Source organism: Melanotaenia boesemani, chromosome 2, assembly GCF_017639745.1.
Source record: "Melanotaenia boesemani isolate fMelBoe1 chromosome 2, fMelBoe1.pri, whole genome shotgun sequence".
In the NCBI taxonomy this organism is placed as follows: domain Eukaryota; kingdom Metazoa; phylum Chordata; class Actinopteri; order Atheriniformes; family Melanotaeniidae; genus Melanotaenia; species Melanotaenia boesemani.
The window spans coordinates 16507414-16529607 of record NC_055683.1 but is presented as its reverse complement, the minus strand read 5'-3'; the positions used below and the strand labels follow the sequence as shown (position 1 = coordinate 16529607).

The 22194-nt window shown below is 40.4% G+C and overlaps 1 protein-coding gene across 1 annotated transcript in view; it reads left to right on the top strand.

Moving 5' to 3' along the window:
• Positions 1 to 22194, top strand: part of LOC121656980 — a 49572-nt gene that overhangs the window by 14220 nt on the left and 13158 nt on the right. The window contains exons 5-11 of the mRNA XM_042012299.1: positions 9515 to 9566; positions 9711 to 11511; positions 11610 to 11774; positions 14265 to 14429; positions 19775 to 19939; positions 20105 to 20269; positions 21538 to 21711. Of these exons, the coding sequence (XP_041868233.1) occupies positions 9515 to 9566; positions 9711 to 11511; positions 11610 to 11774; positions 14265 to 14429; positions 19775 to 19939; positions 20105 to 20269; positions 21538 to 21711 (2687 nt within the window). The remainder of the gene's footprint in view (positions 1 to 9514; positions 9567 to 9710; positions 11512 to 11609; positions 11775 to 14264; positions 14430 to 19774; positions 19940 to 20104; positions 20270 to 21537; positions 21712 to 22194) is intronic.

Below are 22194 nucleotides of genomic sequence, written 5' to 3'. Positions count from 1 at the left end.
GCCCAGAATATATCTGTGATATGTTGAGAGAAATTAAACCTAGCAGAGCTCTTAGATCCAACGACTCTGGTCAACTAGTCCAGACCTGAATCCAGACCAAACATGGAGAAGCAACATTTAGCTGTTTTGCTGCAAACAAGTGGAACAAACTGCCAGTGGAGATTAAACTTTCACCAAATATAGACATTTTTAAATCCAAATTAAAAACATTTCTTTTCTCATGCGCCTATGCATGAATTCTGCACGGAAACTTTTTAACTTATCTTGCTTTTTAATCATTTTAATGTAATTTATTACTTTATTGTGATTCCTGCTGACTTTTACTATTTCTTAATATCTGTAATGCTTTTGTTTTATGTAAAGCACTTTGAATTGTCCTGTACATGAAATATGCTTTATAAAAATAAACTGCCTTGCCGTTGTATTGCCCTTTGCATTGAAAGTGCTCTATAAATAAAATTAGATTAGATTTGATTTGATTTGATTTAAAAATATTAATAGTCTCTGCAGCTCTGAGGCTCTCCGACAGGCTGTTCATCTGACGAAGATTGGAGCGATGGAAGGCCTCATCGTAGTTCTGACTATAGAAACAATTAAATTTTCTCAACTTTTCCCCAATATTTTGCTGTGTTGGGGCCAGTAGCATGAATTTGTACAATAACTCTTCTTTTTAGACCATTTTTAAAATTAATCTTCTTTTGCTATCACATATTTTATACTCTGTTAATAAATTTAGTTCAGTAGTAGTAAATATAGTACTCTCTTTGGACCTTTGTGGCCAAAAGTGTCCATGTACAAAAACTGCTATAAAATTGTCAAACATCAATATTTATTAATGCTTTTTATCCCTACTTCTGTTTAATATTTATTGAAAACATTTACTTTCATTTTTAACTGTTAATCTGTTATTGAAACTGACAGATCACCTCACATGTGCATGTGCACACATGTGCTTAGTGTGTGTGACAAAGTACGATTTTGTGTGAGCGTGTGTATGTTAACCAATTTTTTCTAACTTGAGTGTGTGCAATGCTTTTTAAATGTTTTACTTGATAAATTAAAAGTGCTTTAAAAATAAAATTAATTATTTGTTTCTGTAAACAACAACTCCCAAATGAACACACACATGTGATGATGTGATCAGACCACCTGTTGGTTCAGAGCGTACACATGGAACATCTCCATCATCATTGTTTAGCTCTAAATTGCTTTTCAGGTGATTGTGTGGTTTTCATGGTGAAGTCTTGGGTTTTGTGAATGTAGTTTGAATTCTTTGGATTCCTGTAATAACATGGGTGGTTACTTTATCCTCTGAACACACTCACATAAAAGCATATGTATCTGTGTCTGTATCTCTGGATCAAAATTAAAATTAAACTGCCTGTAAAACATGTCAGCCATGTTTCTGTAAGGCTGTAAAATGTAAAGAGGAGGAGGAAGGTCTGATGTTGCCCCTCCTACCTGTCCTCCCTCCATCGCAGGTAGAAAAGTGACTCATTCCAGGAAGCAGCTCACCTGTGTCTCAGTGGAGATACTTTTTCTTCTTCTCTAAGCAAACTGTAAGTATGAATTTTTAGGGTCCGAGCCATACGAAGTATGGAAGGACCCTATTGTTTTCCAAATGTTTATTATTTTTCTCCTTTTTCTAAGCGCTTCGACGCCAAATTTGACCCCCTAAACACCCATGAAAAGTTGTGAAACTTGGCACACACATCAAGTCCGGCAAAAATCGCAATATTATAAGGTCCGCATACACTTCAATGCAAAAGTGGCTCAACAGCGCCACCTAGAAAAAAAAAATTACCCCCAAATGAATGGGGCCCCAAAAGTCTACTTCGACGTAGGAACACGAAACTCGGCACACACGTGTAACACCCCAAGTCAACCAAAAAAGTCAAAGTAACACCTGTTGTCATGGCAACAGCGAGCCCGCCATCTTGGCTTGTACGGCCATTTTTTTGCCATTTTTTCCACTTTACACACATCGTATTTGAACGAACTAGTCTGAGGGGATTCGTGCGACGGACTCCAAACTTGGTGGGAAGCTTCCTGACAGGTTGGGGACCAAACGCTCCTCAAATCTTTGTAATAGGAAAAAGCGTGTAACCGTGGCAACCGGCAGAAAAATGCCTTCTCGCCATGAAACACGGTTTGCTTATATCTCCATAGGAATAAGTGGGATCTGCACCAAACTTGACAGGATTCATACTTGTGACACCCCAAGTCCACCATTGATGTCAATCGAACACCTGTTGCCATAGCAACGCGGTGCCCGCCATCTTGGATTTCACTCCCATTTTAACGAACTAGTCTGAGGGGATTCGTGCAACTGACTCCAAACTTGGTGGGAACCTTCCTGACAAGTTGGGGACCAAACGCTCCTCAAATCTTTCTAATAGGAAAAAGCGTGTAACCGTGGCAACCGACGGAAAAATGCCCTCGCCATGAAACACGGCTTGCTTATATCTCCATAGGAATACGTGGGATCTGCACCAAACTTGACAGGTTTCATACAGGTTGGATCCTTAACGCGTTACACCACCTGTTGTCATGGCAACATCGGGTGGCGGGGTCCAGGCAGCTCGGACCCGATGGATGCCGCTCTTTGTTTCTGGAATGTTTAGAGAACGTGTTCACTCCTGAATTTCAGCTCCAACTTTGATCTCTGCTGTTTGAAGATTAATTTACATGATGATCAGATTGTCATTTCTCTGAGGATTGAACTGTGGTGTTGTTGATGTGTAATGCGGTGGGAATGTGGCTCTATAGGACAACTTGAACTTTGAGTTTCCATTCGTGTTCACAGTAAAAACAGTCAGGCAGGTTTTTCAAGTTTATAAGTTCCATGTTGCAAGATTATTTCCTTGATCACAATCTACCTTCACCTTGTTTACATAAACAGCTCCAGTAACAACTAAGTTGGGACACTGTGTAAAAGTGTGGAAAACCAGAATTAAATTATATATCGACCTCATGAATTCATATTTAATTTCCAGTAGATGAGAAACAACATATCAGATGATGAAATTGAGACATTTTATCATCCGATGGAAAACAGGAGCTGATAAATGTGAAGCTCCTCCTGGAGTTTAAAAGGATTTTTTTCTTTTTCCTTAATTTCTAATATCGGATTGTAGAAAGTGGGTGCCAGTATTGTCCAGAATTATGAATTTGGTGCTGCAGCTGTGACTGGAGAGGGTGAGGTTAGAGGCTCCACGCAGCACCCGGGCAGCCGTGTCTTCAGAGGTCCTGAAGGTGCAGAGTAACACGATCAACGCTATTAATAATATGGTCAAGGAATTTCAGGAAATGACGACTCTTGAAAGAAATTGGGACAACAATTAAAAAATTATTGTGTAAGAATAAATAAAGGAACTCCAACTGTTGTGTGTTTCATAAACTTTGCATCACTTTGACACGCTCCAATATGTCCCACTCTGCTGGATCTCAGAATAAATGCCAAGACTTACTTTTTGCATTGACTGTGGTTTTGTTGCAGTCAGACAATGACCTCATGTGTCATGAGGCAGGAATGTGGCTCTACAGAACAGCTTGAACTTAGAGTTTCTCTTCCTGTTCACAGTTTAAAAAAACAAAACAAAAAAAAAACAAAAGAAAAAGTCAGGCAGGTTTTCCTAGTTTTTAAGTTCTGTGTTGTAACATTTCCTTGATCATAATCTACCTCCACTTTGTTTTACATATACAGCTCCAATCACAACAAAGTGGGGACACTGTAAAGGTGTGGAAACAGAGTTCAGTGATGTAGCTGCCCTAGAGTCCTGGACGTTGTTTGCTGGATTTTTGCTTTCATGATGCTCGAAATGTCTTGTATTGGTAAATGGTGTGGACCACAGGTAGATGGGAGCAAATGTTGCTCTAAAACCTCCATTTACTGTATTTGTTATTACTGTAGCTTCACAGATGTGGAAGCTGCCCACGCCGTAAGCACTAATGCAGCCCCATACCATCAAAAGTGCCGCCTTTTCACCGATAACAAGCTGGATGCTCCCTCTCCTCTTTAGTCTGCAGGACATGTCGTCCATGCTTTCCAGAACCTATTTCATATTTTCATTCAGGTTTACTCTTTCCCTCAGACCATTTTAAATAATTTTTGGTCCAGAGAAGATGGCGCTGTTTCTGGATCCTGTACACATCTGGCTTCTTCTTTGCATGATAGACCTTTAACCTGTGTTAGTGGATTTTAGGGTGAATTGTGTTCACAGAGTGATTTCTGGACATCTTCCTGAGTCCATGCAATGGTTTCCAGTAGAGAATCATTTCTGGTGTTAAAACCCCTGATGAGTCTAGGGGGAAAAGGGGTGGAAACCCAATATGTGTTAATATATAACAGAGAAATTATTCACCAAGTAAATAAAAAATATCCAAATGTCCTCTTACTTAATAACTAAATAACTAAACTAAAAACTCAATACTCCGCCCCGAGCCGCCACCTTACCATGGTGGAGGAGTTTGCACCTTCTCATGATCCTACGAGCTATGTTGTCAGGGTAGAGTCACCCATGGCAAACAGGTGTCTAGGGGAGGGACCAGATGAAGTGCGGCTAAAAGCATCACTATGAAGATGATGAAAACTATGGACCCCGTTTGGAGCCAGGTCTGGAGGTGGGGGCATGGAGGCGAGTGCTTGGTGGCTGGGCCTTTGCCTATGGAACCTGGTCAGGTTTAGGTCGAAAGAGTGACATGGATCACCCCTCCCGTGGGCTCAGGAGGGGTAAGCTGTGCTTCATCAACACTGTGTACAGTGGGGATGGGGGCTGCTGACCTCGACTGGGGACAGTGTGATGTGGTGGGTGGAATATCTCAAAGACCTCCTCAATCCTACCAATGCGTCTTCTGAGTCTGGGGACCCTGGCATCCGCTCTCCTATCGCTGGGGCTGAGGTTGCTTGGTTCACATTGCCGGCAGTAAATCAGAATAATTTCCTGTGAGGGTTGGACTCCACCAAAGCTGCCCATTGTCTCTGATTCTGTACATAAATTTTCATGCATCCATCCAATTTCTGCTGCTTATCCAGAGCCGGGTCGTGGGGGCAGCTGCCAAAGCAAGGAAACCCAGACTTCCCTCTCCCCAGCCACATTCACCAGCTCATCCGGGGGGATCCCGAGGAGTTCCCAGGCCAGCCGAAAGATGTCCATCCAGCGTGTCCTAGGTCTTCCCCGGGGCCTCCTTCCGGTGGGAAGTGCCCAGAACACCTTACCAGGGACGTGTCCAAGAGGCATCCTGACCAGATGCCTGAGCCACCTCATCTGGCTCCTCTCGATGCAAAGGAGCAGCAACTCTACTCTGAGCCCCTCCCAGATCATTCAGTTTCTCACCCTTTCTCTAAGGGAGAACCTGGCCACCCCTTGGAGAAAACCCATTTCGGCCATTCCTTTTGGGTTTGTTACTCCGGTATTGCTGATGATCGCCTCGGTCTCTGGTCTGCCTCCAGGCTCTGTGGAGCCGTGGTCACATTTGCACAATTATACTCATCTTTGCTCTCTTAGCCAGCTTGGTTTACCTGTAAAATCTTTAAGAAATTCTTTGTGTTTCTGAAAGGGTGTAGCAGTTGGTTGTCTGGTGTTAGGTTGGATTGAAGGGTCGTTGACTCTATCTACTGTATTTTTGTCTCCTCTTCTTTTGTTCCACTTTCCTTTTAACTTCTTTTCATTAATGCCCTTTGTTTTTTTGTCCCCTCTGGTCAGGTCCAGCAAGATTACAAAAATTCCATAATACAAAATAAATAGTATAAAGAATAAATGAAAAAAAAAATTAAGATTGTCAAGAGGTGCTTTATACGCATAAAGCTACTCTTGACAAAGCAAATTTGTTCGGCACAACACAGCAACTAGACCATCATTTTGTTTGCAACAATGCTGGACAGGTCAAGTTAAAAAAACAAACAAACAAGAAATTCTTCTGATTTAAATCAGAAGAAATTCAATTTTCCACAACTGAATTTCTTCTGATTTAAATCAGAGCGATGCATGTTTGACTTGTCTGGATCATTGTGACTGTACAAGATGCTGCAGCAAAGCTCTGGCACCAACAGAGGAGCTCACATGGCTCCTGTTTGATGGCCTTCTTACTGGTTTCCAGTTCATTTGGTTTGTGGTGATAACCTCTAGATGCTGTGCATTGTTGTAGAAAAGTCTGAATCAAGTAAAAGTATATATGTTTTATTATAGGAGAAGTATTGAATTCAGAATTACTTGCAAGTAATGAGATTGGCCATCATGACCCATGTGAAGTTGGGACAGACTCTGGGGAGGCAAGAGGAAAAACAATAGTTATACATTTCTGTGGAAAGAATCCTCCTTCCTGAAGACCTTGGGTGGACACACAACTCCAAGAGCTGGCGTCAAAACAACCTCACATGTTTGTGTCTCCACCAGAACCAGTCTGACTAAGGGTCTGGGGCAGGACCAGTCAAACTCAAATTGTTCCACTTCCACTGCATTTAATGTGCTTCTGTTGGTTTTATGTTCTTGTTTGTATTTGTTATGAAAATGTGAATGAAATGAGTTATAATGGTGAATTATAATTATTCTGCATATTATAGTCCTCTTTGTCTCATAAATAGTTTCATTATCATGGCCTGTGCTGGTCTGTAGCTCCATCCCTCCAGCTGGTGTCCTGATAGAAGTCCAGCAGCTGAAGGCAGCTTCCTCTTCCTCACTGCTGTCTGACTGCATCCATCTGACTCTGATAGGAAGCAGAAACTCAGGGCCAATCAGAGGAGGAGCAGCAGATTATGGAAAATAAGGATTTCAGTTTATGTTCGCATGAATGATGTGTATTTCTTCTACAGGTGAAGGTAGAAAGTGTGTGTGAGCTGATGTGCAACCACCATCATGGATCAGGACAGAGAGGAGGGAGTCCCTCCCTCTAAAACAACTCAGAGGTGAGATGTCCATCTCTAACTGTCCATGATTCTTCTCCATGTCAGAGATCAGGACTCACATCACCAAACATCTGGATTCACAGGAACCAGACTGGACCTGGACCTGAACATGGACCCAGCTGTGTGTTCATGTTCAGGTCTCCTCCTGGTCTGTAAGCCAATGATCAAAGCAGAGACACATCAGCTTCATCAGCTGAGATCTGCTGCACCTTTCAGGGGAACATCTGGACATAAAATGAGGCAGGATGAAGAAAGAAGAACATGTTGGTGTCTGAATGAGCTGCTGCTGCTTTTCTGGAACATTTTGGGACATCAGTCAGACTCTGTTTGACTTTCTAACATCTATGACTTCTAACAGATTGAGCTGCTTATTAGATAAATTCCTAACTTTCCTCCTCCATGGTAACATTTTTGCTTTTTTTTCCATCAGGATCCCTCAGATGCTGGGACCTGGACCTGGACCTGGACCCGGACCCAGCTGTGTGTCCATGAAGAGCAACCAGTCAAAGGGAGATTTCATGAATTTCCAACAAAGTCATGGATCTAACAGACAGTAAGTAGTTGTCAGTGTTAAAGTTTAAAGTCAAAGCATACTCCAATAACTCTAGATGCACAAACAGCTGCAGTTTGATGCTAAATCCAATCAGATCAGTCTGAATTCATCTGGTTCAGTTCTTTCCAAACTCAGCTGTGTTTCAAAGCTTCATGGTTCCAGTGTGTGAGGGAGCCTCCCCCTTACTGGTCATACTGGATGTTCCATATGAATATGTCTCCTCTGAAGTCCACTGATCACATAAAACATGGAGCTGACACACTTTATTCACACAGTGTTTGCAGCTGCAGCTGTCTGCAATGCAGCAGATTGAAGTTCAGCTCCAAGGTCTTCATCACCTGGAGAAAGTCTGGTCAGTTCAGAGATCATTTGCTGTGGAAGCTGCCACAGATCTGGTGGCTCTCTTCCCTGAAAACAGCTGAGCAGCTTCCTCAGATCAGCTGTGTCACCAAAGTCTTTCAGTTTTGTCTCCTCCTGGTCCGTAAGCCGATGATCAAAGCAGAGACACACCAGCTTCATCAGCTGAGATCTGCTGCACCTTTCAGGGGAACATCTGGACATAAAATGAGGCAGGATGAAGAAAGAAGAACATGTTGGTGTCTGAATGAGCTGCTGCTGCTTTTCTGGAACATTTTGGGACATCAGTCAGACTCTGTTTGACTTTCTAACATCTATGACTTCTAACAGATTGAGCTGCTTATTAGATAAATTCCTAACTTTCCTCCTCCATGGTAACATTTTTGCTTTTTTTTCCATCAGGATCCCTCAGATGCTGGGACCTGGACCTGGACCCGGACCCAGCTGTGTGTCCATGAAGAGCAACCAGTCAAAGGGAGATTTCATGAATTTCCAACAAAGTCATGGATCTAACAGACAGTAAGTAGTTGTCAGTATTAAAATGTAAAAGTCAAAGCTGAACTCTCAGATTTTGAGGTTTTACTTTGTGTTGTGAATCTTTTTGCTTCTACAGTTTTTGAGAATCAGGACATTCAGATGGTCTCAAATGTTAAGATGAGTTGGATCAGATGGTTCAACCAGCAACCAGCTTCAGTTTGATCCCTAAACCAAGTCAGAACAGTCTGATTAAGTTCTTTCCAAACTCAGACAGCTGGATTTCTCTAAGAATTCAGAAAGCTTCATGTTTCCAATGTGAATGAGCCTCCTCCTCACAGTCGTGTTGTACATAATACATCCAGTCCTGACACTGTTAGGAAATGTTATGCTGTGTCGATTTGGAGGTTCCTTTTTTTACTTAAATTGCCTGTTTAACAAGTTTTGCTGAATATGTTGCTGCTTCCAGAGACACATTTATTCTCCATTTCCTAAATATAATAAATCTGGTCTGTGAATGTTTAGAATAATTACTCTAATGGTTCTCCATCTGAGATTGGCTTCCTCACACAGTTTAAAAAATGATGATGATGATGATGATGATGATGATGAGCAGCTTCTAAGATAAGCTGCATCTTACAAAAAGAGTCAAAGACATGCACACTGGGAGCTGCCCAGTCCATCCAGCCACACAGTGGTGATGACTGCCTTGCTCCAAAATACGTCAGCAGGGAGGGAGAGCTTCATGAAGGTGTTGGTGAGAGCTTCCTAAAAGCTGAAAGCAGCTTCTCCATGTGACAGAATGTGATGTGGTTCTTCCTGATTCCTCCACAGAGTGGACCAGCAGAGCTCAGAGCTTCCCAGTGGTCAGTCTGCCCAGCAGCATCAAACACAGCTGGACTCCATATTTATGGTCTGTACATGTACAACAACTACTTTTCCATCTCTTCTGTTCACATCATCTTCATGCTGACCTTTGTAGACCAGTGGATTGTCAGTGTGTCCAACATGGATCTGATGTTTGGTTCCACGATTTCAGTCTGATTGTGTCCTTCATATCGTTTCTCTTCCAGCTGCTGGAGGACAACATGATCACTTTCATGAAGAAGGAGCTGAAGAAGATTCAGAAGCTTCTGAGTCCAGATTACCCAGAATGCTCAGTGTTGGAAGGTGAGGATGAGGAGCAGAGGAAGAGCAGCAGAGAGGCGTTAGTGAAGATCACAGTGGACTTCCTGAGTAGGATGAAGCAGGAGGAGCTGGCTGAGCGTCTGCAAAGCAGTAAGAGGATTTCTCTAAAGATTGAAGCTGCTGGATAAATGACACATTTACTGATGTCTCAAGACATGAAACATCACATATTCACATCCTCATTCCTCAGAGGCTTGAAATCTTTACTTCATCTTATTTCTTCTTTTCTTTCAGAATATTTTGCTCCAGTTTGTCAACGTAAATTAAAATCTGATCTGAAAAAGAAGTTTCAGTTTGTGTTTGAGGGGATTGCTAAAGCAGGAAACCCAGCACTTCTGAACCAGATCTACACAGAGCTCTACATCACAGAGGGAGAGACTGCAGAGGTCAATGATGAACATGAGGTCAGACAGATTGAAACAGCATCCAGGAAACCAGACAGACCAGAAACAACCATCAGACAAGAAGACATCTTTAAACTCCCACCTGGAAGAGATGAACCAATCAGAACAGTGATGACAAAGGGAGTGGCTGGCATTGGGAAAACTGTCTTAACAAAGAAGTTCACTCTGGACTGGGCTGAAGACAAAGCCAACCAGGACATCCAGTTCACATTTCCACTGACATTCAGAGAGCTGAATGTGCTGAAAGAGAAAAAGTTCAGCTTGGTGGAACTTGTTCATCACTTCTTTACTGAAACCAAAGAAGCAGGAATCTGCAGCTTTGAAGAGTTCCAGGTTGTCTTCATCTTGGACGGTCTGGATGAGAGTCGACTTCCTCTGGACTTCCACAACAATGAGACCCTGACTGATGTTACAGAGTCCACCTCAGTGGATGTGCTGCTGACTAACCTCATCAGGGGGAAACTGCTTCCCTCTGCTCGCCTCTGGATAACCACACGACCTGCAGCAGCCAATCAGATCCCTCCTGACTGTGTTGGCATGGTGACAGAGGTCAGAGGGTTCACTGACCCACAGAAGGAGGAGTACTTCAGGAAGAGGTTCAGAGATGAGGAGCAGGCCAGCAGGATCATCTCCCACATGAAGACATCACGAAGCCTCCACATCATGTGCCACATCCCAGTCTTCTGCTGGATCACTGCTACAGTTCTGGAGGATGTGCTGAAAACCAGAGAGGAAGGAGAGCTGCCCAAGACCCTGACTGAGATGTACATCCACTTCCTGGTGGTACAGACAAAAGTCAAGAAGGTCAAGTATGAAGGAGGAGCTGAGACAGATCCAACATGGAGTCCAGAGAGCCAGAAGATGATTGAGTCTCTGGGAAAACTGGCTTTTGATGAGCTGCAGAAAGGAAACCTGATCTTCTATGAATCAGACCTGACAGAGTGTGGCATCGATATCACAGCAGCCTCAGTTTACTCAGGAGTGTTCACACAGATCTTTAAAGAGGAGAGAGGATTGTACCAGGAGAAGGTGTTCAGCTTCGTCCATCTGAGTGTTCAGGAGTTTCTGGCTGCTCTTCATGTCCATCTGACCTACTCCAAGTCTGGAATCAACCTGATGAAAGAACAAAAAGAACTTTCTAGAAAGTCCACAATCTTAAAGAAACTTAATCTGAAACATCTCCATCGGAGAGCTGTGGACGAGGCCTTACAGAGTCCAAATGGACACCTGGACTTGTTCCTCCGCTTCTTCATGGGTCTTTCACTGCAGACCAATATGAATCTCCTACGAGGCCTGATTACACAGACACATTGTTGCACATACACCAATCAGAAAACAGTCCAGTACATCAAGGAGAAGATCAGTGAGAATGTGTCTGCAGAGAGAAGCATCAATTTGTTCCACTGTCTGAATGAACTGAATGATCGTTCTCTAGTGGAGGAGATCCAACAGTTCCTGAGATCAGGACGTCTCTCCACAGATAAACTGTCTCCTGCTCAGTGGTCAGCTCTGGCCTTCATCTTACTGTCATCAGAAGAAGATCTGGAGGTGTTTGACCTGCAGAAATACTCTCCTTCAGAGGAGGTTCTTCTGAGGCTGCTGCCAGTGGTCAAAGCCTCCAACAAAGCTCTGTAAGTACATATATAGCAGGATGTGGAGAAATATACTGCTGGTGTTTTATAGGACAGAATATAACAGATTAATATTTATCTTATTATTTCCTCTTCAGACTGAACAGCTGTTCCCTCTCAGATGAAGGATGTTCAGCTCTGTCCTCAGCTCTCAGCTCTCAGTCCTCCAGACTGAAGGAAGTGGACCTGAGAATCGAGGAGTCAGGACTGAAGAAGCTGTGTGATGGACTGCAGAGTCCAAACTGCAAAGTGGAAACTCTCAGGTCAGGTTTCTCTGCTGCTCTCACATGATTTTCCTCTGTTATAGCTTCCAACAGTCTGTGATGGAATAATCTGCATTTTTTTCTAAACTACCTTGAAATACTCTATATGAAATATGTCCAGAGAAATGCCTCATTTAAAAATTAAAGCAACATTTGTTTCATCTATGACTCAAAGGTATAAATGAGCCGTTGGTTAAATAAAGATGTTCTACTTTGTCTCTCACCTTTGTTTGAAACATTGTTCGTCCTGTTTGTTTATCACATTGTTTCCATCCAGTGGTTCAGTCACATAGTAAACGGAATGACAGAATGGCAATGGTGGAGTTTGGAAAAGGTGGAGGGATAAATATAGACGGATCCCAAGAAAAGATTACAGCATTGCATTGAGAATTCGACCACAATGACCCTCAACAGTGATTTATTCTCCAACTATAAAACTACAGATGTTCAATAAATATTCTACAGAAAGGGATTCAGATATTTCATCTAATGCAGTCTGATCACACTTAATAGAAACTATATGTCATGTGAATGTGTTCAGACATAAAATATGACTTTATAATCAAGCTTGGTGATTAAAGGGAAGGAAAAGTAAAACATGTCACAACTGCTCACTGTCCTCATATAAGTCCACACATTTACCAGTTAGTACAACTGGATAAACACCCAGCATTGCTTCCAAGATTGCAGCCAGAATAAATTGTGTTATGGAAGTATCTCCTTTCATAAAGGATGCTACGATGTTCCTCAAAGAGGTAATAAAGAAAGCATTGAAGCAGCTTTCATTAGCATTTAATGATTTCAAACAGCTCTTACCATAGACAAAAATGCCATTTGTTTTCACTTCTGAGAGTTTTTGATGATAAAATTGTACGCAAAGCCCATCAACTGTGTATTCCTTCTGTCTCAAATAATCGTAGCAGCCTATTAGATGGCATCATGATGATGCTGCTAATGTAAGTGATGATGAAGTTTTAATATTTTACTGGTTTAATGCAGGTTATTGCACATTAGAATTTATTATATTTATCAAATTGCTATTGCTTATATATATTTTTTCTTTTTCTATTTAATAAACTAGAATAATATCATATGTATCTATTATTTTATTATTTTGATCATTTTAAAATATTTTATAATATTTTTAATGTACTCATCAGTATAATTTATTATTACTTAAAACATCTCTGTGAAGTATTTACATTCTTGAGTTTTATTTATATTTCATACTGCCCTTTCAATAAAGATATTATTGCAGACAGTAAAATTATGATTTTCCTTTAAGGGCCAAGAACTATCAATATCAGTATTGGTATCAATAAATAGCTCCATAAACTAATGGTGTCATATTGACAGGAAAGATTTTAATTTCACCCATCCCTAGACTAGACTAGATCCCTGGGGCCTCAAACTGTGCATAGCAAAGCAAACTACAAGTGGCGTAGGCAGGGAAAAGGGAAATGTGGTGCACAAAAACTTCAGATTATGCTTGTTTCCGTTTATAAATCAGAATCAACTCTAATGCGGGTGCACAAGAGGGAACGCCTCCCCATGCCCACATAGGGCTTATAAATGGTCAGGTGAACACCTATTACAAGTATTCATCACATCATTTCCATGATGGCTTGGCAAGTAAAAAGAGGGAAGAAGCAGAATTTTTCGGGGTGTGAGGTAGAGTTCCTGATAGACCATGTTGGAAAATGTAAAAGAAAGTTTAATTGGTGGGAACGCCGTGGACATTACTTGTGCCAGAAAGGCAGAATAGTTGCAGCAGGTGGCAGATGCTGTCATCACAGTTTCAGAAGGCAAGACACGCCAGTGGCATCACATGGTGCAGTTGGATATCTTAGTCAGTAGAGGCATCCGTCTGCCATACGGGAGACCAAAGTTCCATTCCCACAGGGGGAAATCGCTTTGAAAAGAAAAAAGCGTCTGCTAAATGACTGTACAGATACCAGTAATTTAGTCATTTGTTTTAATTTATAAAATACATATGTACAGATACATCTGAGATTGGTAGCAGTTTATTTAGTGTTAAATAATATTTCTTTCTAGTTGCTGGGTGCTCCATCTGGGTGGGTGGTGCGGAAGGACCCGATCACTGCTATTAACCAGGTGGACAAGGGGTTGCGGGAAATAAAGACCATCTTGACAGAAATTAGGACAATAAAAAACATTATTTAAGAATAACTAAAAAAAGGAAATCTCACATTGGTGCAGATTGCAGTTACACCAGATCTTCTGCAGGATAACTGCACTGCCACAAATAACATCCACAAACTGAGGAGATTTACAGATGTGTGAAACACATTTTACATGTAGAAATGGTTGAACAGATTTTCATATCATTATCACTCCACACGTGCCTTTGCTGTGAAACTAGCTATACCCTTTAGCACTATCATTTTAGGGTAAACTGAAGATATATATGCTATTATTAATTAAATTAAAAATGTTGAAGTCTTCCATATGTTCAATTCATCTCTTTAGACTGAGTGGATGTACCCTCTCAGATGAAGGATGTTCAGCTCTGTCCTCAGTTCTCAGCTCCCAGTCCTCCAGGCTGATAAAACTGGACCTGACTATGAAAGACTCAGGACTGAAACATCTGTCTGTTGGACTGCAGAGTCCAAACTGTAAACTTGAAACTCTCAGGTGAGGTTTCTCTGCTGTTCTTCCATGTTTTTGTATTGTTTTAGCTTCATTCTCTGTGATGCAATGATCTGAGATGTGGCTGGGCCAAACTGATCCAGTAGGACCACAGATGCTATAAATTTTTATGACCTACACATAATTCAACCAAAATAGCTGTAATTTATTTTACAAGCAAAGAGCATTGTATGGGACCATCAATGTAATTTTTCAGACAATTATATCAAATAAAACCAAACTTATGACATAACTTTGAAAATGCGTTAAACTAACCCGAAGACAGGAGGGCTAATAATGACTGAGCTGATGGGACCAGGTCCAGCTGCATCTATAGCAGAACTAGGTTTAATATAAACATCCTACCAGAATAACAGACTTTAGGTGAATAATATGGACAGATACTCAGTCTGGCAGGTCGATGTCCAGATCCTCTCCTTTGCAGTGTATCCAGAATGGCACCAGGTGTTTTTGACAACCACTGAAATACCTTCACCTTTACTCCATCTAACTTTGTTTCATTGATCTACTCACATTGTCTTGAAGAAGTGTATCGATGGAAGACTTCAAGTAATTTTATTATACATAATGGGAAAATTTAGTTTGCATACAGTTTCTTTTATCTAACGATAAAATCCACTCACATGATGGCCAATGACAGTGGACATTATTTTTAGTTAGAAGCTGTAATGTTTAAAATAACCTCATCTCCCCATAGTACAGAATCCTTAAATTTCTGGATCCAGATGGTGATCCAGTTCACCTTAAAGTTATAATCATAATAAAATTTCAGCCATAGCTTTTTGAGTTATTTTGATAACAGACAAACAGACAGACAAATGAATGCCACAGAAAAAAATGACCTCTGACTTGACGGAGATAAAGATCCTTCAATAATCAAAAATGCCCAAAATGAAAACACTAAAAAGAAGGGAAAGCACTACTCAAAATACAAATATTAAATAAAATCAGTAAAACAAATTAGATCACCTGTAGCTATTCAAAAATGCTTTTGCATGAGAAACAATAGAGTTGTTTTGTCTCTTAGTTTTAAAGAGCAACTGGCAGGTTAAGAGCATGATTAATGGTTTGGATTATGCAAATTTTATAGTTAATATCTATTTAGTTTTTGTTGAAGTCCGTGAATAAGAAAATAAAGAAATCGGTTATGGACTATTAAAAACTGCTCAAATGACTGTAAAAATCTGTTTTGCCGGAAGTGACGTCACGTAAGGGACTCTGTTATGTACGTTATTGCTAACACAACAGTTATGGCTAACACAACGGAACGGAATGGGCGTGAGATTATGGAGGAAGAAGAAGATAATTTTATTTTTAGAAGTGAAGGACCGGATTCATACAGTTTTGAACCTGAAGCTACAAACAGAGTCACTGACAACCAGCAAAGGAGATCGTTGATGGGAAACAGGCAGCAGATTCAGTCATGGGCAGCTGAAAACATCTGGAGGATTAATCAAACAGCATGGTAAGTGATACAAATGTTTCGTAAATTTTCTTCCACATTAGCCTTCTGAATTGGGCAAGTAATACCTGGTTATGCTGCAGACCAGTGAAAAAATACAGTGTTTGCAATAGCAAATAGATTTTAAAGCCTTTTACTTACTGCAGCCGATAGGAAGACATCCCTGTCCTGCCCCGCCCTGACAGGTTTGTTTTAAAAATCACGTTTCGCCACAAAAAAAACAACTTCAAGCTGCTACTATGTCACTAGCGATTCGTGACAAAACATTGGTTAAATAAAATAGTTCTGTGGCAGATAATGCCTATAAAAGCTGTGCAATGGCTACCCCGTTCACACAGTTGTAGACAGAAAAGCGCTGTTCTAATCAAATCATCTGATGATACGTAGGCTAGTGCCCAAAGTAGCCTCGCTAAGGCTCCATCATCTAATCCACGTCGGGTAGCCTAATTAACAGCGCAAAACAGTCATTTTAGACTATAAACAACTTTCTGAATTGTGTTGATTGATCAAGGAATACCAGAGTTATAATCTTTTTTCTGAAGTTGGTCAGACTGGATGTGCGTGTAGTGCGCAAAAAAAGCCCACGCTGTTCTAAACTCATAAATACCTCATAGAATGTACGTGCTGTAATGTCTTAGTTTTACCAGCACTCTCTAAACTTAGAAGCAGACTATTTCAATGGGGTATTTAAATACGCTTAAAAAAAAAAAAAAAAAAAACTGGAAGAAAATTTGTTGCGCCAGGATGCTGGTTCCATGACGAAGGATGGATCTGCGCACTGGCTGAGCAGATCCATCGCTTGTTTTTTTTTTTGTTTTGTTTTTTCGCTAAACTTACCTTTTTTTCTAATCCAACACTTGGTCTCAGCTTTTTCAGGATGTGTATAATTTTGCACTTTTTTCCCAATGATAAATAAAGCCTGATTCTGAGGTTTAAAGATATTGTTAAAACAGAAAAACTATTTTTAAAACTGGATTGTAAACCCTTCTGAATAATGGTCATTCCACATATGATGCCATGTGCACTGCAGTCTTAACACTTTATCCCCCAAACAACAGAGCCCACAACTCTCACCCACAATTGGTAATCCCTCTTCCCCCTATATTCAGCAAGGCCAGTGACAACAGAAAAAAGGGCATCTCATCTTTATGTATTACATGAAATGTTTCAGCATGTTATAAGCAGCTATGACTACGGATGAAATATAAACATTTAATTTTTAAAGCCTGTATGTAAAAGTAAAAAAAATAAAAATCTTTACATGGTTGAACATATATTTACAACACTGTATCTACATTTAACAACAGAAATTCTTTAACAGCATGTTATCTAATTACAGGTGTTTATGTGGACACTGTCAGCCCATGAGCAGTGCGGAGGAGAGCATATGCTGCAGGGAGATTCCTGCAATTTGGAGCCTCGTCGAAGACCTCCATCCACAACCCGAAGGCATTACTTGTGTGGGACAGCATCCTGGGTTCTCTGCATGCTGTTTGAACCCCTGGGTGCTTCAGGTGGCCTACAGCGCTTTCAAGCAGGAACATGGTCCACTTGATCTGACCCAAAATGAACAGTTCAGGTATACTGCCTACAGGCAGATGGTACGCTGGGCATATGGAGTGCTTGGACGACATGTGAGGAAACCTCTTCCAGCATGTGTTGTCTCAGCAATCCGGTTAGCTTTCCCTGATGAACATGGTGTCTACCAAGGTTTCAGATGGCCTGACCTGTAACACATACAAGACATGTCTTCCTATTCTGTAAATTGTAATAATAAATAAAACATTTTGCTTCCATCTCAATGTCATCTTTCTGTTATGATCATCTTCCTGGATTTATTTAATAAGTTCTAATTATTAGAAGCAAAACATCTTATTTAAACTTGTTGCTAGAAGTAAATAAAGCTCAATTAATTTACACAGTCATACAGGAATTACAAAGAGAGAATAGAGATAGAAAATACACTCTGAAATACACAGGCACATATTAGATGGTCCAGAATCTTATGGATTATATAATTCTGCGGGAAAATAGATGGCCATTATTTGAAGAAAATGTGCGCGATGCCTTCAATTATTTACCATATGATGGCTCCTTCTTTACTGGACGCACAGTGAATCCACCTTTGCAAACGGGATTAAATATGTTGAAACTGTCCTCAATAATAAGTAGTAAAAAGGGGACAATTCCGTTTTATAAGAAAAGGTTATAAACAGGTTAAAAAACAGAGAGAAAAACTTACTCTGCTCGTCTCCCGTTTCCGATGGGCGGCCCGCGGCTTCCCCGGTGAAGGCAGACGTGATGGGGCACCTGCTGCTGCTAGCATGCTAGCCGTAGCATGAACAGTGGGAACTGCATCAGACCTTAAACGCACCTCATGGTCTTGTACCCCATCTTAAACGCAGTTAGGTCACTAGGCATATAGTCCGTTTCCACAAAGTGTGCGCTGCAAATGACGGAGTTTTTGGGATGAACGGCCTTGAAAGTGAAGTCTTGGCGCCTAGCCTGGACAAACCTGACCCAGGAGCGAAAGGTGGGGCTCTTCTTGTTAGGGAAACTGTGGACACGATGTCCAGAGAGACTTGAATTTGTGCAGGATGCACAAACACAAGTATTCACCATGGTGATGTTCCAGAAATCTTTAGTTTTACTATTAGAAGTCTGGAGTAAAAAACACAGCCGATGCCTACGATAAACTGAGCTGATAGCCGCTGGCGTATGGGCTCGTTTACCTTACATGACGTCACGTATCACGTGACAGGAAAAGTTATGTTTTTTAAAGCACTGGATCGCAGACGAGCTGAATTAAGTGCAATTACAAAAAATGAAATTTTAAGAAGCTTTTATTTATGCCACAGTGTCTCTCGGACTTTTTCAAAACGTCATATTGTGGAAAATTCAACCTGAAAGATGCTCTTTAAGTCTCGTGGTTTTATGTCTCCGGCCTGAGGAAAGAAGTTTAAAGTCGTTTTGTAGAGGGTGGTTGCAGTTTCTCACAATGCAATTGGCTTTCTTCACCACCTGCTGCTCATATAGAGCAGAAAGTGAGGAATAGCAGGCCTATTATGTTGTTGACCTTCTTGGTAAAATATTTTCCAACACTTTCCAAGCAGGAAATAAAGAAAAATTTTAAAACTGATTCAAAAGAAGACTTATAAACAAGGACCATAAATTTTTCTGTCCATATTAAAAACCTGTAACTTCCTGGAAGTTAAGTCATTGGTGGCTCCTCTAAGATATGTTCTTGCAGTCATGTCTTGATGAAATACGTTCTTATTTTATTTATTTATTTGGAAACTGTTTGCAATGCAAGCTCTCTATTTTTTTTAAGCTAGTGATCTCACATTCCCCTTTTAATCATTAAAAGATGTGGTTTAGATTTATTGCACATTGTTGATAGATAGATAGATAGATAGATAGATAGATAGATAGATAGATAGATAGATAGATAGATAGATAGATAGATAGATAGATAGATAGATAGATAGATAGATATGACTACATTTCAGCAGTATTTTTTCTATATCTCCTTCTTAGGTTAAGTGTATGTGGCCGCTCACATGAAGGACATTCAGCTCTATCCTCAGTTCTCAGCTCTCAGTCCTCTAGACTGAAAGAACTGGACCTGAGTATCGATGGCCCAGGAGTGAAACATCTGTTTGTTGGACTGCAGAGTCCAAACTGTAAACTGGAATCTCTCAGGTCTGGTGTCTTTGTTGCTCTGATGTGTTTTTGTTTTTAACTTTTTCAGCTTTATTAAGTCTTTGTGATACAATAATCTGAAACATTTTTAACTTTTTCTAAATAAACACAATGAAATATGTTGCTTAATTGCAACACAAACTTTAATCATTTTCTTCCATTTCAGACTGAGCAGCTGCACCCTCTCAGATGAAGGGTGTGATGTTCTGTCATCAGTTCTGAGCTCCCAGTCCTCCAGGCTGACAAAACTAGACCTGGTCATAGCTGAATCAGGAGTGAAGCAGCTGTCTGTTGGACTGCAGAGTCCAAACTGTAAAGTGGAAACTCTCAGGTCTGGTTTCTCTGTTGCTCTGATGTGTTTTTGTTTTTAACTTTTTGGCTTTATTAAGTCTTTGTGACACAATAATCTGAAACATGTTTAATTGTTTCTAAATAAACAGAGTGAAATTTGAGGCATCATTTTAACACAAATGTTATTTGTTTTCTTTCATTTCAGACTGAGCAGCTGTACCCTCTCAGATGAAGGGTGTGATGCGCTGTCTTTAGTTCTGAGCTCTCAGTCCTCCAGGCTGACAAAACTAGACCTTCGTATTGATGGATCAGGAGTGAAGCAGCTGTCTGTTGGACTGCAGAGTCCAAACTGTAAAGTGGAAACTCTCAGGTTTGGTTTCTCTGCTTCTGACATGCTTTAACTTTTTTTTTTTTACTTCATACAGTCTCTGTAATGCAGCAACCTGAAACATTATAAGGATAATTTAAAAATACACTGACATATCCCCAGATTAAGACATTATTAAGAAAAAAAAATGTCTCTTCAATGACTAAAAGAAATTGATCCGTCTTTTGTTAAATTAAGATTTTCTCCTTGATGTTTCTCATTTTGGTTTGAATGCAGCTTTTCCCTGTTCCTTGGTTAAGGGGGCCTAATACCAAATGACCTCTTATCGTATCTTCCTAAGCCTTTTCCCTTAAACTTATTGGAAAACTTATTATGGAGTTCAGGATAGGCAGATAAATTCAGAATTTAAGAATTAAAAGAAATAAACATTTGAAATATGTCAGTCTATGGGGAATGAATGAACATTATACAAGTTTCACTCTGAATGGAATTACTGAAATAAATCAACTTGTTTATGATAGTCTAATTTTATGACGAGCACCTGTATAGCATTTTGTGTTTCCATTTGCAAACCTATATTAGACCATGGGTATGAACGCTCGCTAGGATCCTCGACATTGACTTAGTGACCTCACAGATTTTACGGCTCTACTTTAGATGTCATTTTTTGTAACAAACCTTTTTTTATTATTCATCAAGTTGGTATCAGGAGCTCTTTTCTTTAAATCTCACAACCATTTTTTAATATCACCTCCTTTAAAAAGTTTATATCAAAATGGCATCATAAACCAGAAAGGTCACCACACTGTGATGTCACCTCACAATGGCTACACCATTTTTTTTTTTTTAAAGTGTATTGTCTCCATTCACTGTAGCACATCCTTTTTGTTGACCTGGGATTTTGTGTTTCCAATGGTGAGAAGCTGATCACAGCTACCAAACTCTCTTGTTCCTCTTCCTCATACCACCAAGAATTTCTATTATTCTGACCAATAAGGCAGCTGGTGGCTATCAGCTGACAGCTGAAGTAAACATTCAAAGCAGGATGAAATACTCCTGCAATCTCATTACTTAGTCCCACAGCTAAATGAACGGCAACATATCTCTTAACTAACCTGTAGGAGTGGGTACAGCTTCAGTGAAAGTAAAATATAGAAAGTAACAACTAAGACAAAAAGCTAGTTAAAAGTTAAGGAAACAGGAAAAGCTAAGAAGTGAGTGCCGCAGGCTATACTCAAGCGCATGCACACTAACTGTGTGTAAAACTTTCTCTATAATTTGATCCTTTTTATCTTCCTCTTTCTCTCCAGGCTGAGTGTATGTGGTCTCTCAGAGAGAAGCTGTGAACCTCTGTCCTCAGTTCTCAGCTCACCGTCCTCCAGACTGACAGAACTGGACCTGAGTAACAACAACCTGCGTGACTCAGGACTAAAGAAGCTGTGTGATGGAATGAAGAGTCCAAATTGCAAACTGGAAACTCTCAGGTCAGAATTCATCAGACTGAGTTTTTTTTTATTTTATTTTATTATTATTATTATTATTATTATTTTTTCATTACTGGAGTACTCTGCCATGAGACCTCTGTCTCATCCACACAGAAGATTTCTATAAGCCCTGTTTTAAAGAAAGGTCACTGGTACCATTTAATGTTAAAATTCATTTTAAGACTGCTCTCAACCTTCAGAGCATTACATGCTCAGTCTCCTCTCTATATGGCTGAATTGCTGCTGTCTTATACATGCTGTCGCAGTCTGAAGTCATCCAATCTTTTTATGGACCCTCACACTTCAGGATTCAAAAAGACCAGTCTTTCCAAGCCCCCACTATAATTCCCTTGAAGCACAGGCAGGCACAAGTGGCTTTCTTGCTAGTAGTTTATTTGAAGACTTCTCCCCAAATTTCACAGAGAAATCTGAAGAAAAACTGCTTCCAACATCGAGCTTGTTAACACACTTCAATGAGGGACC